Source organism: Heterodontus francisci, chromosome 3, assembly GCF_036365525.1.
Source record: "Heterodontus francisci isolate sHetFra1 chromosome 3, sHetFra1.hap1, whole genome shotgun sequence".
NCBI classification, from domain to species: Eukaryota; Metazoa; Chordata; class Chondrichthyes; order Heterodontiformes; family Heterodontidae; genus Heterodontus; species Heterodontus francisci.
Genome location: NC_090373.1, coordinates 209,518,580 through 209,528,907, shown reverse-complemented (window position 1 = coordinate 209,528,907; position 10,328 = coordinate 209,518,580). Strand labels below are relative to the sequence as shown.

The 10,328-nt window shown below is 52.4% G+C and overlaps 1 protein-coding gene across 4 annotated transcripts in view; it reads right to left on the bottom strand.

Moving 5' to 3' along the window:
- Window positions 1-1,793: 1,793 nt before the first annotated feature.
- slc35b2 (solute carrier family 35 member B2) overlaps window positions 1,794-10,328 on the bottom strand; it is a 33,682-nt gene continuing 25,147 nt past the window's right edge. For 3 of the 4 annotated variants that reach the window (XM_068028282.1, XM_068028290.1, XM_068028294.1), the window contains 2 exons: window positions 6,477-6,637; window positions 1,794-2,876 (listed from right to left, as the gene is read on the bottom strand). In XM_068028282.1, the coding sequence (XP_067884383.1) occupies window positions 1,941-2,876; window positions 6,477-6,637 (1,097 nt within the window). In that variant the 3' untranslated portion in view covers window positions 1,794-1,940. The remainder of the gene's footprint in view (window positions 2,877-6,476; window positions 6,638-10,328) is intronic. The other variant, XM_068028293.1, reaches the window with a different exon arrangement.

Sequence of the window (10,328 nt, the reverse complement as noted above, 5' to 3'; positions counted from 1 at the left end):
TGGTCGGACCACAGATGGAGCCCTGCATACAGCTCTGGTCGGACCACAGCCGGAGCACTGCGTACAGCTCTGGTCGGACCACAGCCGGAGCACTGCATACAACTCTGGTCGGACCACAGATGGAGCCCTGCATACAGCTCTGGTCGGACCACAGCTGGAGCACTGCGTACAGCTCTGGTCGGACCACAGATGGAGCCCTGCGTACAGCTCTGGTTAGACCACAGCTGGAGCACTGCGTACAGCTCTGGTCGGACCACAGATGGAGCCCTGCGTACAGCTCTGGTCGGACCACAGATGGAGCCCTGCGTACAGCTCTGGTCGGACCACAGATGGAGCCCTGCGTACAACTCTGGTCAGACCACAGCTGGAGCACTGCGTACAGCTCTGGTCGGACCACAGATGGAGCACTGCGTACAGCTCTAGTCGGACCACAGCCGGAGCACTGCATACAACTCTGGTCAGACCACAGCTGGAGCACTGCGTACAGCTCTGGTTGGACCACAGCCGGAGCACTGCATACAGCTCTGGTCAGACCACAGCTGGAGCACTGTTTACAGCTCTGGTCGGACCACAGATGGAGCACTACGTACAGCTCTGGTCGGACCACAGCCGGAGCACTGCATACAACTCTGGTCAGACCACAGCTGGAGCACTGCGTACAGCTCTGGTCGGACCACAGCCGGAGCACTGCATACAACTCTGGTCAGACCACAGCCGGAGCACTGCGTACAGCTCTGGTTAGACCACAGCTGGAGCACTGCATACAGCTCTGGTCGAACCACAGCCGGAGCACTGCGTACAGCTCTGGTCGGACCACAGCCGGAGCACTGCATACAACTCTGGTTAGACCACAGCTGGAGCACTGCGTACAGCTCTGGTTAGACCACAGCTGGAGCACTGCATACAACTCTGGTTAGACCACAGCTGGAGCACTGCGTACAGCTCTGGTTAGACCACAGCTGGAGCACTGCATACAGCTGTGGGCATCGCATCTTCAGATTGTTAGATTGTCTTGGAAGGAGTGCCGTGCAGATTGGCCAGAATGTTGACAGAGCACCAAAAGCTGAATGAAGAGAACAGATTCCATAATCTAGGCTTCGATTCCCTGGATTATAGGTTAAGGGTTATTCTGATTGAAGGCTTTCGGATTTTGGAAGGAATTGGTAGTGTAGATAGAGAACCTTCCCACTGGTGGGGGACTCCAGGACTTAAAATCAGAGCCATGTCATTCCGAAGGGAAATTAGGAAACATCCCTTCACACAAAAGTGTGGAACGTCACCCTACAAAAAGGGGTTGATAGTAGTGAGAAGGCATGGATTGGGAGCGGGGAGGTTGGGGTAGGGGGGATGGTGGGGGAGCTGAGTGAGTGGGGGATTCTGTATCTGTGTTCTGTCTGGGGGTGGGGGGGGGGTGGGCAGGGCTGTTCTGCGTTGGGTGGGGGGGAGGAGGGGAACAGGGTTGTGCTGCATTGGGTGGGGGAGAAGAGGTGAGTGGGGGAGGGGAAAAAGGTTGTGTTGTTTTGGGGGTGGGGGGGTGGAACAGAGTTGTGCTGTTGGTGGGGGGGAGGTGAGTGGGGGGGTTGTGCTGTGTTTGTGTAGGGAGCTGCTCTGTACTTGTTGCCTCTGCCCAACGCTGACTCAGGGCAATGGCCTTCTAAATTCCAACCCCCTCACGCCCACTCCAAACCCTCACGCCCACGCCAACCCCCCTCACGCCCACGCCAACCCCCCCAAGCCCACTCCAACCCCCCTCACGCCCACTCCAACCCCCCTCACGCCCACTCCAATCCCCTCACGCCCACTCCAATCCCCTCACGCCCACTCCAATCCCCTTAGCTTCACAATCTGTAAACCGCCTTATTTTACATTAATATAAAATGACGAATGTCCAACACCAACTGTCTGTATAAAATAAGACTGGCGAGTGCTTGTGTCCCCTTTTACACCTTCAGCACTGGCGACTGGCACTGGGCTGCCCTCTTCTTGGTCTTCATACGGCTCCTGGCATAGACCCGCAGGAAGAGGGAGAGGAAGACAGTGGCCAGGCCAAGACTACCCACCACGGTAATGGAGTGGCCATAGATGAGGCAGGAGAGGAGGATGGCGAAAGCCTGGCGTAGGGTCATGATGATGGTGAAGACAGCAGCACCAAACTGGCTGATAGTGTAGAAGATGAAGAGCTGTCCACAGGCGGAGCAGACTGACAGCAGGCAGGCATGGACAGCAAACTCGGAATGCTGCAACATGAAGCCCAGTGACTTGAAAAAAGCTCCTTGTTCTAGCAGTGAGCCAACCGTGAAGAGGCAGGAGAAGAGGTTAACTCCAAACATCATCTGGATGGAGGACATCTTGTACTTGAAGAGGGCATCCTGCCAGTTGGAGGTGAAGCTGTCGAAGATGATGTAGCCGGTGAGGATTACAATGCCCGAGAAGGTGGTGACAGTGGATGGATGTTTGTCCTGAGAGCTGGACAGGAGGAACATGCTGACTCCAGCAGAGATCAACATGGCTGTCAGGTACTCCCAGTACTCATAGCTCTTGTGTGACACAATCTTACCCATCAGCATGACAGGAATAACCTTGGAGGCTTTGGCCAGGACCTGGGTGGGGAAGCTGATGAACTTCAAGGCTTCATACTGGCACCAGCTGCTCAGGATGTTGGAGAGAGAAGCAAAGGAGTACTTGTACATGGGTGCCCCATGACGGGGCTGCTTGGTGAGGGCACAGCACAGGCCAGCCACTGCGACAGCCAGGATACGGTTCATAAAAACCAGGAACTGAGAGTCACGGAACTTCACACCAGGGTCAGTCTCTGTCTTTCCGTATGTCTTAGTCATCACCCGCTCCTGCAGGACCCCCCAGGTCAAGTAGGACACCTGGAACACAGAAACCAAACAACTATTGACTGGGAAACATCAAAATGAGCTGTGGGTTGGGGGAAGGTCTCAGTGAGTGGGAATGGGGGTTACACATTGCCCTTTGACTTCTGAGGGTCCTCCTTATCAAGTTTCAAGTGTGCATTAGATATCTCTGGGGTTCAGCATTACTGGTCTCTCTCTCTCTTTCTGCAAGTGGATCACTTGTCCCTTATGGTCAGGAGCTTACCATTACTGTCCAATATTTACTCATGTGCTGTTATGACCTGGGGGTCATGACAATCAGACCTCTTCATTGTGAGGATACTGCAATCACACATACGCACCCGCCTCCCAACCTGCGTGTTTATCTCTAAGAGACAGACTGAGGGAGTCTCCAGTAAGACGAGGCTAACTATAATCTAGCTGCCTGATATAATTTACAAATAATAAACAAATCAACAGGTTGGTTTTGTTGAGTAAATAAGGAGAAACTGTTCCTAGGGCAGAAGGGTCAGTGATCGGAACCCATTTCAAGGCGATTGGCAAAAGAACCAGAGGCAACACAAGGAAATTGTTTTACGCAGAGAGTTGTGGTGATCTGAAAGGGCAGTGGAAGCAGATTCAATAGTAACTTTCAAAAGGGAATTGGATATAAATAGTTGAAGGGAGAAACTTGCAGGTCTGTGGGGAAAGAGTAGAGGAGTGGAACTAACTGGATAGCTCTTTCCAGAAATGGGTCACTTTCTGGTTGGCAATTTGTAACAATTTATATAAATGTCTTAGATGAAGGGACTGAAGGTATGGTTGCTAAATTTGCTGATGACACAAAGATAGGTAGAAAAGTAACTTGTGAAGAGGACATAAGGCAGCTACAAAGGGATATAGATAGGTTAAGTGCGTGGGCAAAGATCTGGCAAATGGAGTATAATGTGGGAAAATGTAAAATTGTCTATTTTAGCAGGAAGAATAAAAAAGAAGCATATTATCTAAGTGGTGAGAGATTGCAGAGCTCTGAGATGTAGAGGGATCTGGGTGTCCTAGTGCATGAATTGCAAAAGGTTCGTATGCAGGTACAGAGAAAGTAATTAGGAAAGCTAATAGAATGTTATCATTTATCGTGAGGGGAATTGAATACAAAAGTAGGGAGGTTATGCTTCATTTATACAGGGCATTGGTGAGACCACATCTAGAGCACTGTGTACAGTACTGGTCTCCTTATTTAAGGATGGATGTAAATGTATTGGAAACAGTTCAGAGAAGGTTTACTAGACTAATACGTGGAATGGGCGGGTTATCTTATGAGGAAAGACTGAACAGGCTAGGCTTGTATCTGCTGGAATTTAGAAGAGTAAGAGGCGACTTGATTAAAACATATAAGATCCTGAGGGATCTTGACAGGGTGGATGTGGAAAGGATGCTTCCTCTTGTGGGAGAATCTAGAACTAGGGGTCACTATTTAAAAATAAGGGGTCGCCCATTTAGGACAGAGATGAGGAAAAATTTTTCTCTGAGTGTTGTGAGTCTTTGCAACTCTTCCTCAAGAAGCAGTGGAAGCAGAGTCTTGGAATAATATTAAGGCAGAGGTAGATAGATTCTTGATAAGCAAGGGGGTGAAAGGTTATTGGGAGTAAGTGGAAATGTGGAGTTGAGATTATAATCAGATCAGCCAAGATCTTGCTGAATGGCAGAGCAGTCTCGAGGGGCCGAGTGGCCTCCTCCTGCTCCTAAGAGTGGAGAGGGCCCAGCCGGGGCCCGGGGCCAGAGGGTCCAGCCGGGGCCAGAGGTCAGAGGGGTTAGCCGGGGCACGGGGTCAGCTGGTGACAGGTGCAGAGTCAGTGGGGTCAGCCGGGATGCCATGTTGGGGGGGGTGTGGGTTTTAGCTGGGGTGCAGGGTCAGCTGGGGCGCAGGGTAGCTGGGGCGCAGGGTCCGGGGGGGGGGGATCAGAGGGTGTTAGCCGGGGTGCGGGATCGGAAGGGTCAGAGGGTGTTAGCCGAAGTGCGGGGTCAGAGGGGGTTAGCCGAGGTGCGGGGTCAGAGGGAGTTAGCCATGGTGCGGGGTCAGAGGGGGTTAGCCATGGTGCGGGGTCAGAGGGGGTTAGCCGGGGTGCGGGGTCAGAGGGGGTTAGCCGGGGTGCGGGGTCAGAGGGGGTTAGCCGGGGTGCGGGGTCAGAGGGGGTTAGCTGGGGTGCGGGGTCAGAGGGGGTTAGCCGGGGTGCGGGGTCAGAGGGGATTAGCCGGGGTGCGGGGTCAGAGGGGGTTAGTCGGGGTGCGGGGTCAGAGGAGGTTAGCCGGGGTGCGGGGTCAGAGGAGGTTAGCCGGGGTGCAGGGTCAGAGGGGATTAGCCGGGGTGCGGGGTCAGAGGGGGTTAGCCGGGGTGCGGGGTCAGAGGGAGTTAGCCGGGGTGCGGGGTCAGAGGGGGTTAGCCGTGGTGCGGGGTCAGAGGAGGTTAGCCGGGGTGCGGGGTCAGAGGAGGTTAGCCGGGGTGCAGGGTCAGAGGGGATTAGCCGGGGTGCGGGGTCAGAGGGGGTTAGCCGGGGTGCGGGGTCAGAGGAGGTTAGCCGGGGTGCAGGGTCAGAGGGGATTAGCCGGGGTGCGGGGTCAGAGGGGGTTAGCTGGGGTGCGGGGTCAGAGGGGATTAGCCGGGGTGCGGGGTCAGAGGGGATTAGCCGGGGTGCAGGGTCAGAGGGGATTAGCCGGGGTGCGGGGTCAGAGGGGATTAGCCGGGGTGCGGGGTCAGAGGGGATTAGCCGGGGTGCGGGGTCAGAGGGGATTAGCCGGGGTGCGGGGTCAGAGGGGGTTAGCCGGGGTGCGGGGTCAGAGGGGATTAGCCGGGGTGCGGGGTCAGAGGGGATTAGCCGGGGTGCGGGGTCAGAGGGGATTAGCCGGGGTGCAGGGTCAGAGGGGATTAGCCGGGGTGCGGGGTCAGAGGGGGTTAGCCGGGGTGCGGGGTCAGAGGAGGTTAGCCGGGGTGCGGGGTCAGAGGGGGTTAGCTGGGGTGCGGGGTCAGAGGGGGTTAGCTGGGGTGCGGGGTCAGAGGGGGTTAGCCGGGGTGCGGGGTCAGAGGAGGTTAGCCGGGGTGCGGGGTCAGAGGGGGTTAGCTGGGGTGCGGGGTCAGAGGAGGTTAGCCGGGGTGCGGGGTCAGAGGGGGTTAGCTGGGGTGCGGGGTCAGAGGAGGTTAGCCGGGGTGCGGGGTCAGAGGGGGTTAGCTGGGGTGCGGGGTCAGAGGGGGTTAGCTGGGGTGCGGGGTCAGAGGGGGTTAGCCGGGGTGCGGGGTCAGAGGGGATTAGCCGGGGTGCGGGGTCAGAGGGGGTTAGCTGGGGTGCGGGGTCAGAGGGGGTTAGCCGGGGTGCGGGGTCAGAGGGGGTTAGCTGGGGTGCGGGGTCAGAGGGGGTTAGCCGGGGTGCGGGGTCAGAGGGGATTAGCCGGGGTGCGGGGTCAGAGGGGGTTAGCCGGGGTGCGGGGTCAGAGGGGGTTAGTCGGGGTGCGGGGTCAGAGGGGATTAGCCGGGGTGCGGGGTCAGAGGGGATTAGCTGGGGTGCGGGGTCAGAGGAGGTTAGCCGGGGTGCGGGGTCAGAGGGGGTTAGCTGGGGTGCGGGGTCAGTGGCAGAGGCCAATCACCTGCAGTCCAAGGACACAGGCCAACAGCTTTAATATCTGTTTGGTGAAGGACGATTCTGTTGCCTCAGTTGGGGAAGTTGGAGAAGGTTCATCCTGCACTCCAGACTTTAGCTCACTTCCAAACACGCAGGTTTTAATAACAGGGAAACAGAGTCCTCGGCCTACAACACAGGGGAGAGAGAAGACAAACACGTCACTGGTAATGAATCATTGCACATTAAAATCACCTTCCAAAATATAACATTCAATAAATGAATGCTCCATTCATTTAGTCCCAAGCCACTTCACGAGTGTTATTAAAAAAAAAATCAGACACTGAGCCACATGAGGTATCAGGTCAGGTGACTAAAAGCTGGGTCAAAGAAGTAGGTTCTAAGGTGCATCTTAAAGGTGGGAGAGGTAGAAAGGCGGAGAGGTTTAGGGAGGGAATTCCAGAGCTTTATGCCCAGTCACCAATACAGGGGCAATTAAAATCTGGGATAGGCAAGAGGCCTAAATTGGAGCAAAGGTGAGTTCTCAGAATATTATAGGGTTAGAGATTAGATATAACCTTGTAACGAAAATCTCCCATCCCTGGAACCATTCTGGTAAATCTCCTCTGTACCCTCTCAATGACCCTCACATCCTTCCTGAAGTGTGGTGACCAGAACTGGACACAAAACTCCAGTCGGGGCCTAACCAGAGCTTTATAAAGGTTCAGTATAACTTCCCTGCTTTTGTACTCAATGTCTCTATTTATAAAGCCCAAGATCCCATATGGTTTACTAACCACACACTCAATATGTCCTGTCACCTTCAAAGTTCGATGCACATGCACCCCCAGGACCCTCTGTTCCAGAAATCTGAGCACGACAGCAAGATGGTGAATTTTTTTTTTTTTAGAACATTACAGCGCAGTACAGGCCCTTCGGCCCTCGATGTTGTGCCGACCTGTGAAACCATCTGACCTACACTATTCCATTTTCATCCATATGTCTATCCAATGACCACTTAAATGCCCTTAAAGTTGGCGAGTCTACTACTGTTGCAGGCAGGGCGTTCCACGCCCTTACTACTCTCTGAGTAAAGAAACTACCTCTCACATCTGTCCTATATCTATCACCCCTCAACTTGAAGCTATGTCCCCTCGTGTTTGCCATCACCATCCGAGGAAAAAGACTCTCACTATACACCCTATCTAACCCTCTGATTATCTTGTATGTCTCTATTAAGTCACCTCTCCTCCTCCTTCTCTCCAATGAAAACAACCTCAAGTCCCTCAGCCTTTCCTCGTACGACCTTCCCTCCATACCAGGCAACATCCTAGTAAATCTCCTCTGCACCCTTTCCATAGCTTCCACATCCTTCCTATAATGCGGTGACCAGAACTGCACGCAATACTCCAGGTGCGGTCTCACCAGAGTTTTGTACAGCTGCAGCATGACCTCGTGGCTCCGAAACTCGATCCCCCTACTAATAAAAGCTAACACACCATATGCCTTCTTAACAGCCCTATTAACCTGGGCAGCAACTTTCAGGGATTTATGTACCTGGACACCAAGATCTCTCTGTTCATCTACACTACCAAGAATCTTCCCATTAGCCCAGTACTCTGCATTCCTGTTACTCCTTCCAAAGTGAATCACCTCACACTTTTCCGCATTAAACTCCATTTGCCATCTCTCAGCCCAGCTCTGCAGCCTATCTATGTCCCTCTGTACCCTACAACATCCTTCGGCACTATCCACAACTCCACTGACCTTCGTGTCATCTGCAAATTTACTAACCCACCCTTCTACACCCTCTTCCAGGTCATTTATAAAAATGACAAACAGCAGTGGCCCCAAAACAGATCCTTGCGGTACACCACTAGTAACTAAACTCCAGGATGAACATTTGCCATCAACCACCACCCTCTGTCTTCTTTCAGCTAGCCAATTTCTGATCCAAAGCTCTAAATCACCTTCAACCCCATACTTCCGTATTTTCTGCAATAGCCTACCGTGGGGAACCTTATCAAACGCCTTACTGAAATCCATATACACCACATCCACTGCTTTACCCTCATCCACCTGTTTGGTCACCTTCTCGAAAAACTCAATAAGGTTTGTGAGGCACGACCTACCCTTCACAAAACCGTGCTGACTATCGCTAATGAACTTATTCTTTTCAAGATGATTATAAATCCTGTCTCTTATAACCTTTTCCAACATTTTACCCACAACCGAAGTAAGGCTCACAGGTCTATAATTACCAGGGCTGTCTCTACTCCCCTTCTTGAACAAGGGGACAACATTTGCAATCCTCCAGTCTTCCGGCACTATTCCTGCCGGGCGGCACAGTGGCGCAGTGGTTAGCACCGCAGCCTCACAGCTCCAGGGACCCGGGTTCGATTCTGGGTACTGCCTGTGTGGAGTTTGCAAGTTCTCCCTGTGTCTGCGTGGGTTTCCTCCGGGTGCTCCGGTTTCCTCCCACATGCCAAAGACTTGCAGGTTGATAGGTTAATTGGCCATTATAAAAAATTGCCCCTAGTATAGGTAGGTGGTAGGGAAATAGAGGGACAGGTGGGGATGTAGTAGGAATCTGGGATTAGTGTAGGATTAGTATAAATGGGTGGTTGATGGTCGGCACAGACTCGGTGGGCCGAAGGGCCTGTTTCAGTGCTGTATCTCTAAACTAAACATAAAGATCAAGGACAAAGGCTCTGCAATCTCCTCCCTGGCTTCCCAGAGAATTCTAGGATAAATCCCATCTGGCCCAGGGGACTTATCTATTTTCACACTTTCCAAAATTGCTAACACCTCCTCCTTGTGAACCTCAATCCCATCTAGCCTAGTAGTCTGAATCTCAGTATTCTCCTCAACATTTTCTTTCTCTACTGTAAATACTGACGAAAAATATTCATTTAACGCTTCCCCTATCTCCTCTGATTCCACACACAACTTCCCACTACTATCCTTGATTGGCCCTAATCTAACTCTAGTCATTCTTTTATTCCTGATATACCTATAGAAAGCCTTAGGGTTTTCCTTGATCCTATCCGCCAATGACTTCTCGTGTCCTCTCCTTGCTCTTCTTAGCTCTCCCTTTAGATCCTTCCTGGCTAGCTTGTAGCTCTCAAGCGCCCTAACTGAGCCTTCACGTCTCATCCTAACATAAGCCTTCTTCTTCCTTTTGACAAGCGCTTCAACTTCTTTAGTAAACCACGGCTCTCTCGCTCGACAACTTCCTCCCTGCCTGACAGGTACATACTTATCAAGGACACGTAGTAGCTGCTCCTTGAATAAGCTCCACATTTCGATTGTGCCCATCCCCTGCAGTTTCCTTCCCCATCCTACGCATCCTAAATCTTGCCTAATCGCATCATAATTTCCTTTCCCCCAATTAATTCTGTCCTCAGCCTGCTGTAGTGTTCCAGTGAAGCTCAAGAAAAAGCATCTCATCTTCCGATTAGACACTCTACAGCCTTCTGGACTCAGCATTAAGATCAACAATTTCAGAGCATGACTGCCATTTTAATTTTTAACCATGTGCCGGTCTTAAACTTGTTTTTCCTGTTTTTGCTTTCAGACATTATTCTGCCATTGGCGCTCTCTCTGGACGAATGCTTTGCCTTTTACTACAGCTATTAGCATCCCTTTGCCTTTTGTTCCATGACATCTTTGTCATTTAATCCCTCCTGCCCTCTACGCTATCACAGGCCTTCCCTTCTGTACTTCGCCCTGCCCGCCCCCTTTCACTTGCTCAAAGCCTATTACATTTCTAACCTCTGCCAGTTCTGTTGAAAGGTCATCGACCTGAAACGTTAACTCTGTTTCTCTCTCCATACAGGCTGCCAGACCTGCTGAGTATTTTCAGCACTTTGTTTTTATT